The sequence below is a fragment of the Manacus vitellinus genome, unplaced genomic scaffold (assembly GCF_001715985.3).
Source record: "Manacus vitellinus isolate BGI_N305 unplaced genomic scaffold, ASM171598v3 scaffold_1_pilon, whole genome shotgun sequence".
Taxonomy (NCBI): domain Eukaryota; kingdom Metazoa; phylum Chordata; class Aves; order Passeriformes; family Pipridae; genus Manacus; species Manacus vitellinus.
The window spans coordinates 47,597,592-47,618,629 of record NW_021939396.1 but is presented as its reverse complement, the minus strand read 5'-3'; the positions used below and the strand labels follow the sequence as shown (position 1 = coordinate 47,618,629).

At 40.8% G+C, this 21,038-nt stretch overlaps 1 protein-coding gene across 1 annotated transcript in view; it reads left to right on the top strand.

Annotated features, from left to right (window-relative positions):
* COLEC12 (collectin subfamily member 12) overlaps positions 1-21,038 on the top strand; it is a 101,354-nt gene that overhangs the window by 68,807 nt on the left and 11,509 nt on the right. The window contains exons 3-4 of the mRNA XM_018081134.2: positions 12,420-12,542; positions 19,174-19,272. Of these exons, the coding sequence (XP_017936623.2) occupies positions 12,420-12,542; positions 19,174-19,272 (222 nt within the window). The remainder of the gene's footprint in view (positions 1-12,419; positions 12,543-19,173; positions 19,273-21,038) is intronic.

The window sequence follows — 21,038 nt, the reverse complement described above, 5'->3', positions numbered from 1 at the left end:
TGAGAGCTGCATTGGGTCCCAGTCCTTCCTCCAGCTTCACAGGGGAAAACTTCCACTTTGAAAAGATATGATTCGGGAAAACTAGGCAGAGACTAAGGTGGGTTGGGGGAGGTTGGTTAGGTTGGAGGATAGAAACAGGATTTATCATCTCTGCCATGAAGCCTGCAATATTTCTGTGGAAAAAGCCCTACCTTTAGAAAGGTTTCAGAAGGTCAGTGAGGTGAAAAATAAATCCTAGCCCTGCCAGCCTCTCTCCTTTGGAGGTGATTTAATGCCAAGTCTCAATTCAGCTGAGGGGAGTAAGGGAGCATACTTCCAGAGGAGCAGTGTTTATACCTAGGCATAATTTCTCTCCTCTAGTTGAACATGTAGCCCCAGGAGATTAGGAATGAATTTACAGCCAGTGGATTTGTGACCGTGAGCTGCGTTCAATGCAGTGCCTGTGGGGATTCTTTCTTCTTGGTTCGATGTTGGTATCTCACCTAGGCAGTCTTGATATTGTGTGGAAAAGGCTAAGCAGAAATGGCAATTTGCATTCACAGCCATAATTAAAAGAGTAGAGCAGGCTTCTTTATACCTATTGTGTTTTCTGCACTCACTTTCTTTTTGAGGTCCTACTGCATTCTTACTTCTGACCCTTTTAATTTTTGGGGTCACTTTCCAAATAAGGGGTCTATGTGACTGCTAAGTACCCAGCATAAACAGAAACACTTCCACTTCCTCTTTTATCTGCACACTAGTCTTCTGAATTCCAAGTAATGTCCAAGTAATGTCCTCTGAAAAAGACTTTTCAGTTGGAAAAGAGGTAATTTTTATATTAGAATGATTCTTAATGAAGGCAACAGAAGCCTTACCACTAAATCCAGCAAAGGGTGTGGTGTATAAAGGTCTATATATTAATTTAAGGCATCAAATATTTATTAACTTTTTTCAATTCTGTTAATGCCAGTATTTCATTGCAGCATTCCAGCTGGAGCATGTAACAAAAGCTGTAGATACAGATACATATGCAGGTTTGCTTTTCCACATGAAGTTGGACATACTTGTTCACAGTCACCAGGCAATTATTTTTTTCCTGCTGAAAGCCTCATCAAAAGTATGTCTGTATTTTTCCCTAACAGAAAAAGATAAATACAGCTTTTATGCCATAAAATGTAGCTGAAACTTTATTTTGTTCCGCTTCACTAGGTGGTAGATGAGAGAAAAAAACCTGATGAGAAGGGCACGCAGTGTTCTTCTGACTACCGAGTGAAAATTGGTTTAGATTCATATGAGTTACAAGAGTTTAAAAGCACACTTTGCTGTGACACATGGGATTTTATAATACTCTTGAACGAATAACCTGCCTCAACCCTGTCAGGGGTTGCATGTGTGCACAGAAACTTAGCTGGAACAGATGGCTGCCAAATATTCCCATTTAACTTGTGAAGGCACATTAAAAAAGTTAATTTCTGTAGATAAATGGAATAGCATTTGTGGCAACGTTGGTGAATACAGAAATGTTGCCTCGTTGTGCATGGCTGGATGTTCATGTGACAAGTGTGAGATTTTCTTTAAAACAGTGATCCAATATTTTTAGCATTACCCTTAATGTTTAAAGTTGCAGGAGTTAGTAAAACAGTAGGTGAAAGCTTTCTGTGAAGAGAATGGTTTTTCCTCCTGTTTTCTGTATGACTTCATCGTGTCCTCGGTGAGTTGCCCTGCAGTACAGGTGTCACTGCCGTGGGTATCGGCACCTACCACGCTCACAGCCCTGGACAGCATCATGTTGTCCTCTTAAAGAAATGTATCTCAAAAGCCACAACACATGGAATTGCTGTTTTTTCTGCCTACCAGTTAACACCATTACTAGGTTCACTAACACCTAAATACTCTGTTACAAAATTAGAGAATGTTAGGGAAAATAACACACTTTTAGTGTATTTTTTTCCTTTTTTTCCTCCTTTCAGTCGAATGTAGTTTGAATTAAGATTAAAAATCATATACATTAGCCATCAAATTATGCCATCTTAGTTAGAAGCTATGTTTCATTAGGAAGCATGTTTAGGCCTGGACTTAGACAGAAATGGCATTACTTTGCCATCTGGCACAACTCTGAAGGGCAGATCCCCTCTGTGTCTTTGCTACGGCTTTGTTACCTCTGGTTTTATTTAATTGATTGAATGGAATATCTTCCAATTGTCTTAGGAAGCTGTTTCACAAACCAAAGATCTGGCTTTGATCTCCCTATAGATCTGGCTGTATTTCTTGCTAGTCAGTCTAAATTCTTCTCTATAGAGTTTGAGAGAGGCTCTTTGCTGTGATGTATCATCACTGTCTTGCCTGTCATTGAACAGGTCTTTAATTCATAAATAATTTCTGTCTTCTTTTAAGTGTTTTAGTTTTTCCCTCATCTTCTGAACAGCCTAATTAGATTTTTGGGTTTAGTTCCAGAGACATGCTCTGAGTGGTCCCTCGTTTGATTTTCAGTAACTGAGGACAGACATATCTCTCTTGTTTCAGACTTATTTAAAAGCACCAGCACTTCCTGAATTTTGTTCTGGTTTGAGTTTGTCTTTAAATCTAATAGCCTATGGGATGCTGGACCCTTTGGTGGTGTGATATTCTTACCACACTGCTATGACTGGACCTTTAGCTGTTGCAAATCCATGATTTTTCATAAAATTTACCACACTGGTCCTTCACTTCTGTTCATAATATTTGCCTAGCATACAGTTCAGATTCTCAGCAGTCTTTACTTCGCCTGTGTTGTGGTTGAGCTTTTTGTATCCTTTCAATTAAAATATTTAGTGTTTAATCACAGTAGGACATTGTTTGGTAATACTATATAATTAAATGGTGATGGTTGCTGAAGTGTGTAATTAGGATTTCTGACAATTCATTGTGAATCTCTGGTCTGCTGCAAAGAAGAACAAAGCCAAAGAGAAAATGCTGGCTGGGTTATATAAATAAGTGAGAGATGATGGTCAGGCTGAAAATGAGGGTTCTCCCCTCCTTTAATGAAAGGGTTTGTGTACATTACATAGAATAAAGTATTTCTTAGGCTGAAAGCTTTCCAGAGATAATAGTGTTGGCCCTCTGAGTCTCTTTATTATGTCAAATGTGGGATTTGAATTTATGGGAAGTGGCCGCTGCCTCCAACACACTCAATCTGGTGGAGCAGAATTTGCCTGACTTCCCCTGCATTCAGAGCTTTGGGATGCAACATGCAGATCATCAAGGGCTGAGTTTTTCCAGGGTGTCCCTGAGAAGAAAATCTCTCATGTTTACTGACATACCCTGGGCTCTTGGGACAAAGTGTCCCACTTCAGCTTCAGGGGATGAGGGACACGGTGAACCCTGCCAGGCCCAGCCCAGCATTGCCCCCTCAGTGTTGAGAGTTGCTGTGTAGAGGCAGGATTATGAAAAGTCCTGTAAATGGTGAATTCTTCTATTGTCTTAAGCTTTAAGGAACAACTCTTCCCTCACTTTTAATTTTTTAACAGGAATATGCTGTTCTCCTAAAATGCAATCTGAAAGTCTCATGTAATTACATACCTGCAAGGATCATAGGATCATAGAATCATAAAACAGTTTGGGTTCTAAGGGACCTTTAAAGTTAGTCATCTAGTCCAACCCCCCTACAATAAGCAGGAACATCTTCATCTAAATCAAGGTACTTAGAACCCCGTACAGCCTGCCGTTGAATTTTTCCAGGGATTGGACACCTACCGCATGTCTAGACAAGCCAGTTACAGTGTTTCACCACCTTCATGGTAAAAAACCTTCTTCTTTATATCTAATCTGAATCTACCTTCTTTTTTTTATCTTAAAATCATTACCCCTTGTCCTATCACAACAGGCCCTGCTAAAAAGTTTGTCACTGTCTTTCTTAAAAGGCCCCTTTAAGTACTGAAATACCACAATAAGGTCTCCCTGGAGCCTTTTCTTCTCCAGGCTCAACTCTCTCAGCCTGTCCACACAGGAGAGGTGGTCCAGTCCTCTGATCACCTCTGTGGCCTCCTCTGGACCCACTCCAAGAGGTCCATGTCCTTCCTGTGCTGAGGGCTGCAGAACTGTACGCAGGTGGGGTCTCATGAGAGCAGAGGAGAGGGGCAGAATCACCTCCCTCGACATGCAGGCCACACTTCTTCTGACGCTTCCAAGGATACAGTTGGCCTTCTGGGCTCCAAGTGCACATTTCTGGTTCATGGCCAGCCTCTCATCCACCAGCATCCCCAGGTCCTTGTCAGCAGGGCTGCTCTTGATCTGTTCATCCCCTAGCCTGTATTGATACCTGGGATTGTCCCTAACCTTGCACTTGAAAAGAAAGGGGTACCAGGGTGAATAAGAAATCCCACAGTGTGAAATTCAGGATAAAAGCACGGGAACTGCCACCACTGGCCACAGCAGGGGTTGCACAGCATTGTGAAGCACAAATTCTCAGATTGGGCTTTTGAGGTGTGTTTTCTCCTCTCTAGAGGTTAATTGTACGAGCCACCAGCTATGCAGCAGGGCAACCAGATTATGCAGAACACTGTAGAAACCTGTGAAGATGGAGTGGTTTGGGTTTGGTCCAGTTATTTATTAATTTATGAAGAAAGAAGCTCTGTGTCTTGCAGTGTTTACTTGAAATATAGAGTGGCTGTTTCAGCCTCTGTCTTGCTGCCATGCTTCATGATTCATGATTTTCCACCTGGCATAGGAAAACTGGCACAAGTTAGTTGAGTACATACCCACTGCTTAGATTTCAAGTTTAGCTGCTTTTATTACTTCCTAATAAATAACCAGAAACCTTTTCAAAACAAGAATAGTTTGCATTTATGCCTATTTGATTACAAAACCAGAAGCAAAACTAGCAAATTCCAGAACAAATGACAGCATGCTTGTGCTAAATATTTTTTCCAGTGGCATTGTAAAAATCTGACAGTTAAGAAGCTGTTGCAATCCACCTGCCCACAAGCCAGCACTGCACTACTTGGGTGAGCAGGACCATTGCCATTGCAGAGAGAGGGCTTGCCAAGACTGTGGAATGGAAGGAAGGCTGACACTCACATTCCCCCTATGGCCAAACTGAAAGGAAATCATGGCAAGAGACTAAACAAGGAATGAAGAAGAAGGGCAGCAGACAGAATTTGGTAGTATCACCCCTGTTTTGTCATGTACAATGAAGAGCCTTGGTTTGCTCAGTCAAGAGCTCTTCTGCACAAAGCCCAGGGGATGGACGTGCACACATGAGGATGATGTGATGTGAGCAATGGCTCAGTTTGGATGAAGGCTTTCCAAAACCAGGCACTTCATAGCCACAACCTAAGGGCTCTGCACTCCCCTGCAGACTGGTCATGGAATAACCATGATGTTAGCTCTTTTTTTGCACTTACGCTCAAGAGGGGCTGTCCAGCACCATTTAGGTCACAAAGCCAGAGAGGGGCTGGGCACCATGCAGCACCTAGAGAGGCAGCTGCTCAGAAAAGCCCCAGTACATGCCATGCTTCCCATGGCTGGAGTATCATATAAAGTTCATCCAATAACTTGGGGATAGGCATGGACCTTTACACATTAGCTAGGAAAAATTTAGGGGATCTCAAGGTATAGTTTTAACAGTGTAAGAATAGACTCTAAACTGAAGAAAGGAGTTTAATCTCAAAATAAGAATTAAAAAAGGCATGGACCACTCTCAATTTCTGCTTATAGTAAACATTATAAAGAATGATTGCTTTCTGAAGTATGTTCTTAGTCATATGGAGCCATCGAATAATCAGTTTTGCTGACTGCAACAAAACTATTGTGGAGGATCACAGGGGTTGTTTTCATGAAGGGCAGGTTAATAACCTGTAACACCACGCAGAAGAGAAGATAAAAATCTCACTTCGAAATTTGTGGCTGTCTGAATCCAGCAATCTCAAAAGTATACAAAGTTTATTGTTGTCAAAGTTGCATCTGCTTTTTATTTGAGTGTGCTAATATAATCTGCTGAGATTTTGTCATTGTTGCAACTCTGCATGATTAAGTACCTCTCAGTATTTAACTTCTACTTATATGTTGAATCATAGAATGGTTTGGGTTGGAAAGGAACTCAAAGACACTTTCCCATGGCAGGACAGTTGGAAATAGATGCATGTAGTTATCACAGAATTATCACAGAATCAACAGGGTTGGAAAATTCCTGAGATCATTGAGTCCAACCTATGACCTAACACCACTTTGTAGAGAGTTATCAGGCCTCCACTGAGTCTCCTCCTCTCCAGGCTAAACAACCCCAGCTCCCTCAGCCTCTCCTCATAGGACTTGTGCTCCAGACCCTTCACCAGCCTCATTACCCTTCTCTGGACACATTCTAGCACCTCAACAATCTTCCTAACCTGAGGGGCCAAGAACTGGACATAGTACTCGAGGTGCAGCCTCACCAGTGCCAAGTACAGAGGAAGAATCACTTCCCTGGACCTATTGGCCACACTGTTCCTGATCCAGGGCAGGATGCCATTGGTCTTGTGGGCACACCTGGGCACACTGCCGGCTCATGTTCAGCATGCTGCCAGTCAGAACACTCAGGTCCCTTTCTCCCTGGTCTCTCTCCAGCCACTCTGTCCCCAGCCTGTGCTCCATAGGGTTGTTGTGGTAAAAGTGGAGGACCCAGCACTTGGTCTTGCTGAACCCCATACCATTGGATTCAGCCCAACTCTCCAGCCTGTCCAGGTCCCTCTGAAGAGCCCTCCTGCCTTCCAGCTGATTGACACTCCCCCCAGCCTTGGTGTCATCTGTAAATTTGCTAATGGGACACTCAATCCCCTCATCCAGATCATCAATAAAGATATTAAACAGGACTGGGCCCAACACTGATCCCTGGGGGACACCACTGGTGACCGGCTGCCAACTGGATGCAGCACCGTTCCCCACCACTCTCTGGGCCCAGCTCTCCGGCCAGTTCCTAACCCAGCACAGAGTGCCCCTGTCCAAGGCGTGGGCTGCCAGCTTTTCCAGCAGTATGCTATGGGAGATGGTGTCAAAGGCTTTGCTGAAGTCCAGGTAGAAAACACCCACAGTCTTCCCCTCATCCACTAGGTGGGTCACCTGGTCATAAAAGGAGGTCAGATTGGTCAGGCAGGACCTGTCTCTCCTAAACCTGTGTTGGCTGTGTCTGATCCCCTGTCTGTCCTGCATGTGCCATGTGAACACAATCAGGATGATCTGCTCCATAACCTTGCTGGGCACCAAGGTCAGGCTGACAGGCCTGTAGTTCCTCAGATCCTCCTCCTGGCCCTTCTTATGGATGAGCATCACATTGGCCAACTTCCAGTCATCTGGGACCTCCCCAGTGAGCCAAGACTGATTATAAATGATGGAGAGCAGCTCGGAAAGCTCTTCTTCCGGCTCCCTCATTCCCTTAGATGGATCCCATCTGGTCCTATAGGCTTGTGAGCATCTAAGTGGGTCAGCAGGTCACTACTGCTTCCTCCTGGATTACAGGGTGAGCTCCCCATCCCTGTCTACCAGCTCAGGAGGCCAGTTGTCCTGAAGATAACCTGTCTTACTGTTGAAAACTGAGGCAAAGAAGGTGTTGAGTATCTCGGCCTTTTCCTTATCTTTGGTGACTATATTCCCCCCACATCCAATAAAGAATGAAGGTTTTCCTTGTTCCTCCTTTTGCTATTAATGTATTTATAAAAACACTTTTTATTATCCTAGTTTGCTCATGTCTCTTTAAATATAGGCATTAGATCTACCTCTCATCAGCTTTGAAAACCTTACCTTTGAGAAATTTATCATTTGAAGGCTGCCAACTAGGCTTGCAGTCTTCCTTCTGAAATTCAAGGGATGTTATCTCTTTTCAGTGAATCGCCGCAGGGAAAACCCCTCTGAACTAATGTATTTTTGTTTCCTGCACTACATTTCTTCATCTTATCAGTACATTTTTTGTCAGGGTTATGAAGGGAACCTTGCATCTATGTCAAAACTGATTTGCTAGCAGAAATATTATGAGGCCACCTATGATCCTGCAGCAAGAGCCAAGAAAAGAACACGTAGGCAAATACTCCTAAGAGAATTATTCAGGAAAAAAAGTGTGTGTATATGTCATATTCCAGTGTTCAAAGCATAACACAGTTGAGGAGTCAGGCATTTTGTAAGGTGGTCAAAGAGCAAAGATATTTAGTCTCCCATTAAAAACCATGGAACAACAACAACAAAAAAACCACAAACAAACAAACAAAAACCAAAAAGCCCAGCTCCTCCTTTATCAAAACCTCTTCTTGGAGCCCAAAAGGAATCTGCAGATGTATACCCCCTGTGTGAGAACAAAGTCTTCAGTCTCTGGAATGCAATGCTATAAAAACAAATACTACAAAGCCTGGTAACAGGGGGATGTCTCACTTGCATATTTTTTTGTGACCATCTTGGTTCGCAGAGAAGGGGGTCCCCAAAGCATGTGAGCCAGCAGGATCTCTTTGTACTAGGTTGCTGTCTGTTTGGCCAGATGTCTTCCCAACAGCGAGGCAGAAAAACCAGAGCTCTTATTAAAATAAGTTGGGAGAAAGAATGGAAAAAAGCATGTGTCCAGTGAAATGAGGCACATTGTGTCGCATCTGATATTTATTAAACATTGGTGAAATCGGCAATGAGAAATGCATGTTATGCAGAAGTGACCCTGGCTCCCTGGGTTTGGAAGTCAATGACAAATGTCTGGGAGCAGACCAACCTTTGAAAACACGCGTACAGGACACAGAGAGGAGTGTGCTGCACTAGGAGCATCACTGCCAAACAGAGAAGAGCTGACCAGCCAAGAACACCCTTTTGCAGGTTTTACATATCTTCTGTCAATGGGATATGTAGGGTCTTTCCCTGTCTATTTACTCGACAGCTTTCTACATGAGATGTGATACATCTCCTGGAAGAACACTGCATTTTGTTAAGCCATGACAGCAAGCAGTTGAGTGGATAAAACTGGGGAAGTTTTGTCAAATTAAAGCCCAAGCATGGGCTCCTTCAAGCCTTGATTTTCAGCTTTTGTGGTAAAACTTCAAGATTTTGTGCCAACATGCTGGGTTTTGTGTAATCACAGTAAGCATTTTTAATTGTCTCCCATTTGTTGTTGCTTAATGTTTTGGCTATCAGAGCTTTTCAGAGCAACCTTTCAATTAAAATGTGTCTCCACAGCATGAACTAAATGCATCTTCTATATCAGAAAACCTTATTTGAGCGCGATCCTTAGGTAGTGGGGAAGGGCAACAGGGCAAGCTGAAGTCAGGTGCTGTGCTGGGGAGGTTGTGGAGCCCTGATTATAGTGTAATTCATACCTACACAGAGAGGCTTTTGTCTTTGCTTATAGCCTGAATTATTTAACTGCACAGAAAGACATCATAATGAGCCTTCCAAATCTTTTCTTCAAGGTACCACTATCTTTGGTATTTTTATAGTAATTTTTATATGTTTAGTAAACTCGAACATCAGCTGTTACTAGCAGCAGAGTTAAGAACTATGTATTTGCAATAAAGAGCAAATTTAATAGCTCTGAAAGACTTTACTGTGTCAATCTCTAGTAACGGAAAACAAAGGAGATTGTTAGAGCTCCCTGGTTTTTCACTCCAGCCCTAGACCTGGGGCATGCTAGATGAGGGTAGTGGGGGTTCAATGGCAGTCAGATGCACTCTTAGGCTGACAGGCACTATGTCCCAGCAAGCAATGCTATACACAGTTCCAACCCAGCTCAGTTAATGGAGTCACTCTAACCTGTATGATCACTTTAGTATACTGGGTTTGTGTTATTGATACCAACAGTGCTGGACTGTTAAAGGATGGAAAGGTCTGGCTTTTGTTGGGGTGCTGTTCTGATGTCAGTTTGAAATACGCTGAAAGTAAAAGTTCCGAAAAGCCAAAGTGCTGTTTTATTGAACCAGGGATAGAGAAGGCTGAGACAAGTGAAACTAGATCCTTATGAAGCACTGGAATGTACATGATGCTTGATGTGAACTGCAATATATCCAGTGACATCAGTGAAGTTTCAGCTCATTACCCTACCCAGGAAGCCAGAGTATGGTGACAGAAAGCAGGTCATGTCATAAAATGAGTAATCTTAATGTGAGACAGTTATCAAGTGAAACTTTTCTATGTGCAATTGCTGTCAAAGGCTTTGTTTTTATTTCTGCCTTTCTCTGTGTTTTGTACCTCTGCAGTCTATCAGTCTTCCCCGATAAGGATCTAGGTCTGCTTCAATTACAGTAAAATAAGGAGGATCAAGCTTTTTGTTATCTGTGTATTTAGAAGATGAATGTGATGTGATTTCTGCCCCAAGCTTCTTGTGGTTTTTGATGTGGGGGATTTTCAAAGATTTACCAAAATGTAATCTGAATTTTAAACCCTTCAGGGAAAGAAGTGCACAGGGGTTCAATGAGTCCCATTAGTACCGGCTAAGAGCAGCAAAATGGTGCTCCAAACACCAGAAGTTCCCACTGTGAAATAATTTCAGTCTCTGAATACCTATTGCAGACCTTTAGAAAACTGCACTTTCTGGCTTTTTCAGCAATTAGATCTTCCTCAGTAGCAAACTTTGTGAGACTGCCAGCCAAACAAAGAAAGCCAGCCCACACATCAGGATCCATAAGACTTGGCTACTGAATTATGGACCCTTCACCTTTTCTTTTGTGACGCAGGAATTACCAGCCTCCCAAATCCAAGTCACCAATAAATGGGCTATACAACTGCCTGTCTCTGTGCCAGCTCCCACCTTTCTCACCTCACAGGCAGGAGAGAAGCCTTTCCCCTCTGGAGTTTCTGTTCTTGGGTTTATGCTTACAAGTCTTTGTCTCATTTTCCCCTAACATTCCTGTTCCTGAAAAAGAACCAGATGTTCCCAATTGATCTTATGCCTAAACCCCAAAGAAACCAAATCTATGACATCGCTTTTGTCACCTGGCAACAGAATATGATGTCACAGCTGAAAAGTTTAGTAAAAAACATACGATAATGTAATTAGGAAAGTGGACTGACCTATGAGAGATACATTTCTGCCTTAGCCACAGCTCATATATGTGCAGGGAGTATTGCGGAAAATGCCTTGTCAAATAAACTTTGTATAAATCCTCTTCCTGAGTTGCTACAATATGGTAAGCCCTCCTCCTTCAAGTACCTTGGGCTTAGAGAAGTCACTGGAAAATGCTTTTTTTTGAGAGAGAGAAATATAATTGACTTAATTTGGTATATTGGTCACCCATTTTCTGTGAACCCAGGGGAAGTGGCCCATGCTTTTCTCTTAAAAAATGAAAAATAAAAAACCACTCTGAGGAAGGTCATGGGTTTCAAAAAGTAAAATCATCTGTGGGTTAGTCCTCAAGGGAAATATAAGTTACTCATAAAAAGCTACAGAGCAAGTTTTGATTAGTTAAGTAATCTAGTACATAGAATTTGTTAGAGCTTAAAGCTTTCCTGTGGGACTCCCCTAATAGTACACAAATAGAGTGAAATGTCAAAGAAATGCATTTTCTGACAGACACAGAAAGTTACATTAGTCTTGGCCTGCTTAATGCACCTTGGAAAGAGGGATAAATCCCACCCATTTGTTCCAGCACAGTGCTCCAGTTTTCAGGTTTTTACACATTTGTGTTTCTGATTAATATTTGATGGTTCCAATGCTCTCAAGCTGTTCCTGAGGAGCACATGGACAAAAGAGGAAAATTGCTTCCCTAATAGACTCAAAGATATCAAGCCATTCTTCAAAATAGCTCAAATATAAAACAGTAAAGGCCTGTTTTCTTTCATCAGCTTGAGGCTCTTTTTCTTAAGCTTATCTACAAGGGGAAATTCACCAGCATTTTTTCTGTGGATGTACCAATGGCTTTATTAGTAAAGCACCCCTTCTTTTCTGTGGTAATAGTATTCTCCAAAATCCCAAAAATAAGAAAAAAAGTCTCTCTTGTTATGGAAAGAAAGTGTTCTCATGGTAACCATCTGTGGCAATGGTTACAAAGCAGGACCAGTACTCCTACCCAGGTTTTCAGAATTCTATTTTATTTCTATGTTTTCCTCCTGCCAGAGCATTTACTGTCTCCTATTGCCCCTGTAGGGAGACTGAATGCTAAGAAAGAGCTGCTGCAGTGTGATCCCTGACAGAGGAAATGCTAATCAACATCTGACTTCCAAAGCTCACCATAATCTTGTTAGCACAGAAGATAGCCCTGTCTCTCAGGAAAGTCAATGGTTTTTCAGTGAAGCAGAACCTACTTCTCTTCCCCATATTAAAGATGTTTAGCAAACATCACTATTTCACTGAACTGGTGATTTAACCACTGTGAAGGCCATCCAGGCAGCATAGGCGAAAAGGCACCCATATATCATCTACTTACATAAATAATTTGTTCTTTAGGAAACAAAAGAAAACATATGGGGAGATAAAACCAGCAACATGTTCTTTGCCATTGTTTTAAATTGTTTTAAATTTTCTTTTGCAGGTATTCAAGAGGGGAGTCAATGTACCAAGTGTAAAAATAACTGGGCACTAAAGTTTTCCATCATCTTATTATACATTTTATGTGCCCTGTTAACAATCACAGTAGCCATTCTGGGATACAAAGGTATGTATGCATTAAGCCCTACATTTCACTTTCAGACAAGCATCCAACAATGTCATATGAACTAGCAGGCAATTTAACACATTTCACCTTAAATCTTGGGCAATGATACACACATAACGACAAACTGCAACCTTAGATTTTCACTTTCAAACAATTATGAAGTTTTGAAACTAGATTAGACATTTGAAAGAAAGGTTAGAACAAAATGACCATTTCTCCATCACAAAGGAGTACTGACTGGAAGACTCGAATCTGTGTAACGTGACACACTTTGATTTCACTGAGTTGTTTTACATATATCACACCTTTCCAGAATAAATGTCCTTCTTGATGTGAATATCTTCAGGATAATGTGAATAGCCAGCAGCAAAGTATCAATATTATTTTAAAATAAAGAAAAATTGTCTCAGGAGGTGCCAATGTATTGACTTACCTACAATAATGGTGATGAACAAAAACATTTAGATGCTTTTAACAGTAATTTCAAAGTTTCTGGTAGTTGGGCAACCAGTAATGGAGAAAATTCATTTGTGCAAGTCATTGGCTAAGCACATTGGAAAACATGGCTTCAAATTCCCATACATCCTCATCACTCATTAACTGTTGCCACTTGGGTATTCTTAGGAATGTTTTGATGTAAATATCTGCTTGTTGGGCAATCACAGCTATTATAAGTTAAGTAAATAACGTGTGAGTTTCTGGTAAGAAAAAAAAAGTGAACAACATAATTGTGAGTATTAGAACATCACAGCATGTTGCAGAGAAAACTAAATTGGCTTTAAACTAACTGTCTGAGTATGGCCCTGAGAGTAGCTTCAAAACCCCTCCAAGGAGCTGGGTAAATATTCATGTGATTAGCATGCAGTGCGTCCTGTGCCGCCAACAACTGCGCTCATAGCAGAGCTGACATCACCTCTGGTCCTTTGCCAGGGAAAGAAAAGCAAATCATAGAAATAGAAAGGGATAAATAATTATTTAAGAGGGTTTGGTACAGTTTTGAGTGGAAAGAAAATTAAAACTATTTGGTTTAGATGGAAGATTTATCCAGGGAGAAGAGAGAATGTGAAGACAGATAGAGAGATGTAGGTTTCATGATAAAGCAGACAGAATATGGCAAATTAACATCAAAGGTAAAAAAATGCAGTACATCTATAGTTGATTAGACACTCTCCTGAAGTATGTGTAACTGGTCTCTGGAAGTCAGATTTTGGGAGAAAAATACTTTCCAGGATTCAAAAACTTGCTCTTGATCCATAAAGATAATTTGGTCCTGTGGTTAGGGAAGGCTTTTGCAGATATAAATCTGCAGAGATCTGCTTACAGCACATGTGGATGGGATCCTTCTGGACTGTAACCCAGCCACTAAGCAACTGGAATTTAGCAGAATTTCACTCGAGAGTTTTATATAAGGCTGTCAGTTCTGAGGCTTACCAGAAAACTCAGACATTACTCAGCATCAGAAACAGCATATCAAGTTGAAGGGACCATTCCTCGATATCTTGCTTTGACACGTTTGTGTGTGTGTAGGAAGCAACAGCAATAAGGAAACTGTACAAAAGTTTCTCTTCCTCATTTCAATCCAGTTTTCAAGATTCTTTCTCCATTGGAGCCTCTAGCACTATCTTTTCCCCAGGCTTTACTCTCTTCTTGAGGCCCCTTCTTTGCTACACTCATTTCTAAACCTTCTTCTTTGACTGAGCAGTCATCAGTGCCCACCAGGGATGAGTCTTTCTGTCACAGCCGTACCAAGTCACAGCTGTCCAGGGCAAGGACAAATGAATTTCCTCTCCCCCCAAAAAATGTGGAAAAAAATATAGGAAGGTGGGTAGTGCATATCTTGCTCACAGACCCTAAGACATCTTGGTGGCCACTACTCCACTGCTTACCAGCTTGGTGACTACTCTGTTTGAATGCCAAGGGAAAGATGCAGAGAAAGAGAAGTACTGTTTCATCCAAGATATCCCTTCTGTAACACAAAGCAACAAATGGTAACGTGTCAAGCATTCATTTTGCCCTTTGTACGTGTAATTTAAGAGCTTTGTCTTCATGGTGCCTACGTGCTAATTTGCAGAGAAAACATAAGTTAGATGAAACCCCAGCTGACACTCCATATTCAAATGAATTACTGCAATATTTCTTCTCGACTGATTGTTGAGAAGAAATTAGGCCTTAAAGGAAGAACAAAACTCAAAATAAAATTTTGTAGAGCTCTTGAACTCTCCTCTCTGTATCAGAGTTTGGTTTGTCTTTTTTTATTGTAATATTACACTGAAAGAAGGAATTCTGCTGGCATCAGGGATTCTCTCAGTCTCTTAGCTAAGTTTCCATTAAATTTACCTCCCACACATATGTTTATAAAGCCCAAAACTACTTTTAAAACTTTCATTTCCTACGTTGTATTTAGGTATCCTTTGTGATTTAAAACTACTAATCAGTGGATTAAATATGGCAGGCAAAAAAGTAACTCAATGGGAGGCAAAGTCAACACAGAACAAACGTCCAAATTGGTGGTAAAAATTACATGGTATGTTGGAGAAACCTGAAACCAAAACATGAATTAAACATCAAGGTCGTGAAGGAATAACAAGCTGGGTTTACTATTCTTTTGCTTTGAGAAGACATATTAAATTATTGTTTAAAACACTAATAAAACAATCTGTACTTTTTTTACACATACTATCTTAAATTAAATGCAAAATATGAAGTTATAATTTTTCTGGCACTAGCCAGTATCAGATTAGCCTATTGAAGGTGAATAATATTCCTTTGACTTGCTCCAGTGAGGGAAGCTAGTATGCTTTCAGCTTGAATTTCTGGTTGTTCTCATTCTGTAGTTAGTCCTTGTTTTTTAAGTTTCTTGACTAATGCCCATCATGACTTTCATCTAGTTTTTTCTTATCTGTCACCTAGACACAGTTTGCCTGCCATTTTGTAAGGCCAACAAATCCTGGTGAAATGGCACGTTTTGTTATAGTGGGTTAGATGCAGATAGTCCTCACTGCTCTGGTCAGCAACTACTTGAAAATTTGGTTTCCTTTAGAGGATGTTCACCACATTTCTCACTGTGACCTTGTCAGAAAGTGAGATGAACAATGCAGCTAGATCTTGCCAAGCTGAGAATTAGAGTGAAGCTAACCAAAAGCAAGTTTAAGGCATAGATAACTTTGCATTTTTGAGAGCAGCAGACGTTGGGAGCACTGGAGTGGCCTTTGTAAGGGATGTTAGAGGTGGTCGGTCTGCCTGTTTTGCCTTTTTCTGGAGAAGATGGGAAGCGCTTGTTCAAGCCTGGGGCACTCCCAAGAGGTTGACTTTCACTTCTGAGTGTTCCAGATGCTCACCTACTGTTGAAGGCTCCATTCAGTGATGGTCGTGGGAGCTACTACCAGGGAAAGAAAGACATTTCCAATAATAGGACATCAGTCCCTATGACCTCTTTTGACATCAACAGCAACAAAACCAACATCGGCTCTGGTTCTCTACTCATTCTCCTTAGAGTTCATCCTTTCCACTCGCAGGGCAGTAGCAAGAAAGTAAGTAAGCTACAACTTGCTCAGGGAATGACTTTGGACAGAGGATCAAGTTTTTTTTAACATGTAGGGTAAGATCCCACCCCTGCTTAAAGCAAATACATGCGTTGGTTTGTCTAGCCTTGTCCTTGACCTAACCCCGCAGTTCACATTTCCAGAGACCTCTTCTGTTTCTGCTGCTGGAGCTGGGTGGTTTGAATTTGGTTCTGGATTGCCCTCTGAGGGGAAACAGATTTAAAATAAGGGAAATGGTTTGCCTAATATAGCTAATTCTGCACTTCACATCAGTTAATCTGGGTAAGTCATTGCCAGTTTAGTGTCAAATAGACAAAAATCAATACCTTGGGTATTCGAAAGCAACCTTCTCTTTCCAGCCCCTCTAAATGAGCATCTTCCAGCTAAGTTGGGTCTGCCTTCCCTATCACTGCTGCCTGGCATTCACTTACACGTTAGAATTAAAAGCTACTAGTTTCTGTAGAAGAGAAGCTGCTGGGGACTGAAAGACCTTTTAACAGTGCTCATTAGTGATCTTTCAGATACACAGACCAGGCGTGGTCTTCCCCACATATCATGGCCAATCAATAATACCAGTAAGATTAAAGCCCTGTCTTCATCAAATTTTTGGGGTGTTCTCAACAAAGACTGTTCATAGCTGGAGCTACTTCATTTAGTGTGGTTTTTCATATTTTTTTTCCTTTGGGCAATGAAAATACTGCCATTGCATATTTCATTCTCTTCAGTCTCATCTAACTGCCACACAACTAATTATTGATAGGATTTCTACTATTTTCATTTGCTTTGGACTCTTCAGGGTAATGTCTTAACCCAAGTTTCCAGTGACAGATTTCATTCAACCATAAAGACATACTTGTTATAGGACAGTATAAAATCTTAGCTTTACAAACTTCAGATCTGAAGTACAAATTGGCAATAATTTGAACAGCAAAAGGAAGAAACTACATTTTCCTTTAGTTACTGATAATATATATTCACTTGCCAACTCCAAGTGTGTTGTATAACTGGAGAAAACAGTAGAATATTACACTAAAGCTGAATTAACAAGATCCACATTGCTAGTCAAGGCACAGGTTCAACAGAAACACTTGAATTAGGCCTGCTTTTTAAGTCCAGATGATTTCATGAGGTCCCTTCTAAGTACCCAGAGTGAGCCATATCCTTCACGGTGACTATCTGTAAACAAAGCAAAACATGACACACTGAACAAGGAGCTGCCTAGAGCCAAAAGGAAAAGCCAGGTATGTCCTCATGCTCACTGCATGCAATGCGTAGGTGTACACATGCTTCACTGGAGTGTCAGAAGTAACTGAAAGACCTTTGCTGATCTGGGCTCCAGCCTGGAAGACAGCTGGGCAGGACAAAGAGAGAATCAACTCTGGATTCATTTAAAGAAAATGGCATACAGCATTTTGACAACTTTAATGGGCAGAAAAACCAGTGAAAAATTGGTGCTATAATGCTTTCTAAAGCAGAAGGTATTGAGCAACTGTCCCTCTGAAAAAGCAAGGCCATTATTGTAGCCTGGATCTGGTGTTTAGCAAGCAATCTGTCATCATCTCAAATACAGAAAGCCACACTCTGACTGACTTTGCACACACGGTACAGTCTCTGTTTTACTGGCTTGTTAGCAGTCTAAAAAGAAGCAGAAAGGTAATTCACTAAAGGGTATCTGGTCTCTCTGAAAACCCTGAGACTTTTTCTCTGTTGTAACTCCATTCATCTCAGTGCTGTTGCATCAGAGATAGTCTTGGTCTGGTTTTTCTCCTGTTGGTTTTGGGGAAGCAGTAAAATCCTGCTGTGTAATTGTGGTATCCAGAATCAGAAAAACAAAGGCAAAAGTTAATAAAGAAGGAGGACTTGGTGGACTACACTGAAAAGGTCTGGGATTCATGTGGTTGCTCATGAGCAGCAAAAGATCCTTAAATTTCACTCCTAGTAAAAACCCAAATCTTTATATAGCAATAGCTTCTATGAGACTATTTCCTAGCTGCAAATCATCTCACAGACATTAAGAGTTAGTGGTACCTGCTACTCCATACAGGTTTACAGAACCTAAAGACATGGAAAACACCTTATTTCTTCTATTTGAAACAGGGAGCTGGCACAATAACTGATGTGGCCTCTCCCAGGTTGTTTCAAACCCATTCTGCTCCCAGTGTAGCAAAAGGGCTAAATAATCTCATGGTGAGAAGCAAATTTTGCCTCTGGTTGTGGCTTGAATGCAAAAGGCTATTAGACAAGGTTTAGTGTGAACATTGTAGGCTACCTCTAACCTTGCAAGGATTTCACATTTTTGCCACTGGAAGCCACCCCAGGCTCTTTATTTGTTGTTCTGCTTTTTCCATGCCCATATCAATTCCATCAAATAATCGAATGTCTCAGTGACAAGAAAATTACTCAGACATTACAAAATAAAGAGCACATCAGCCATAAATCTGCACTTGCTGAATGACCATCCTTTCAATCTTAATGAGGCAGAATGGTTTCAAGATCATTTTGAGTGATCTGTACCATTATCAAGATGTTTAAAATCCCCAAAACTGCTATCTTAGTCCTAAGTTTGTTATCCAGATGGCAACTTCTAGCGATTAAAAGGCACAAGAAAAAAAAGGTTATTTTTAAGGATAAATGGCTCATAGCAAAATAAAAGGAAGTCTTCTTTCACGTCTGAGCCTTTAGCAATCAGTCTGCCTTTGCCACACAGCACTGTGCTTGAAGCATGGAAATATTGTTAAAAGAAAAGGACTTAATTCGTGAGGAAAACCCACAAAGAGGGATTTCCTCATTCAGGAGAGAGATTGCTCATGGGCAAAAAAAATGTTTAGAGACTATTGGCAGACTGAAAAGCTGGAAGAATTCTGGGTCTCACCAGCAAATAGGAGTTCATCCTTCCAAATTTCACAGAGCAACAGCAAAGTGCAATGGCAAGCAAAGAAATTCTAAGGTGTTTTCTTTTTTTAGTGTTTTGTTGTTTGGGGTTTTTTTTTTGGCAGTGGTGGAGTTTTTTGTTTGCTTTATTGTTTACTAGACTTTTTCCACTATTTCACTTCTCTTCTTTCCATAACATACTGTTCTCTTTCTCCTAGTTGTAGAAAAAATGGACAATGTGACAGGTGGCCTGGAAACATCCCACCGAAGATATACGGAAAAGCTCACAGAGGTGGAGAGTGATCTGAAGAAATTAGGTAATGTACACACAAGCAAAGCTTCTTTGTATTATGACTCTGGGGTGTTCTCCTGGCAGATAGTGGCAGGAAATTTGTCTGAAAAATCTCTGCCTGTGACAAGATACAGCACTTCTATTCCAGTTTCTCAAGTACTTGTGAAAGCACTTAAAAATAGTTCAGATCAGGTCTGCTTAGGATAGCATTTTAAGCACACTTCAAAATTTACAGTTCCCACTGAAGTCACTTTGGAAGCACGTATACTTAAATAAACAGACACCTAAAAGTTGTGTTCAGGAGAGAATCTTCTCTGAGGTATGTAAAACATAGCGGAAGCTGTTTCACAGAACAAGAGATTCCACATGAAGTGCAAATCTGTCACCCAGTCATCTTGATGCTGTTTTAGCAACTAAGATTCAAAACTAAAGGCCATTTTAAGAGGTGTACAAATAATCAGCTGTTCAAAATTCTTATGTCTGAGGCAAGTTGATTACTTCCATAAAATGTTTCTTGATCATCTCAGGGAATACAGGGAACAAGGTTGTTATGAGTTCAGATCTTCCAATCGCTATCAAAGTTCTCAATTTGCAGGAAGATGTAAAACAAAATCACGGATAAAGATTCTACTCTCTAAGTGTACATTCTTACCTTTCTTCCTATACACAGACATATTTTATTATATAAATTATTACATAGATATAAATATACACATACATGCATGTGCTTCTTGAAATAAATTCTGTTTAGCTTCATAAACCATATATTGAGATGTGCATTTCTATGAAAAATTGCTTGCTTGCAACTTGATTATAATTTTTTACAACTTTTTCCCTTCAAAAAAGAGATGGCTTCTAAAGTATTTACACACTGCATTTAGTTCAAAGACATGGAGTGATATGTTCTTTTACTCACACTTATACAGAAGTAAATGTTACAACTTAATGCACGTGCAACCTTTTGGGTTATATTTGTGTTATTATATTACACTGATTAAATTTGCACAGCTTGGAGCACCTTTGATTCATTCGTGCCACATTTTTACATGCTGCTGGGTGGATGGCCAGTGAGATGCTCAGGACCATCATTTCCCATTTAAGTGGACTTGCCATGGAGGAAGTTAGGAAAGTTCTGTAGCAACTTTTGTAGGGAACATAAAGGTAAGAGTACTGCTGTAGGGCCAGAAGTATAACAGTGTGTGGTGAATGGAAGACAGGCCTTCAGAGATTAGCTTCAGGATGGCAGTTGTGTGAGCTGTGTGAGGAATACAATATAATTTGAGCTATAGCCAAGAGATAAACATAAAGTCAAGAACTGAGAAGCTCCTGGAGTGAGATAAGCAGAAGAGAGAGGAACTGTGCTCAGGAAGATGTCCATCCACAAAAGACTCCATAAACACTTCAGGCTGAGGTCTCACAAGCCACCATTTGACGTTTGCCATCACAACTCATTCAAACACGTCAGACAAAAGCTCCATACACAGCTGTATTCACTGTACTTTATGAAAACCATACTGCTCTCTCTTGGAGTCATCTGAAATGATGGACTCCATACTGCATAATTCATAAATATAGCTACACTTAGATGAGGACAAAAATATATGGACTGTGAGTAGGATAGTGAAGTGATTCAGGTCAAGAAAGGGAATATTCCCTGAAACCAAGTGTTGACTGCTTATTTCCTTGTTTTCTATGTCCTGGCTGAGAGGCTGTGCAGATTTATCACAGGGTTTTATCATACTCAGACAGGGCTTTATCATACTCAGACAGGCTTCCAGAAATATTCTGAAG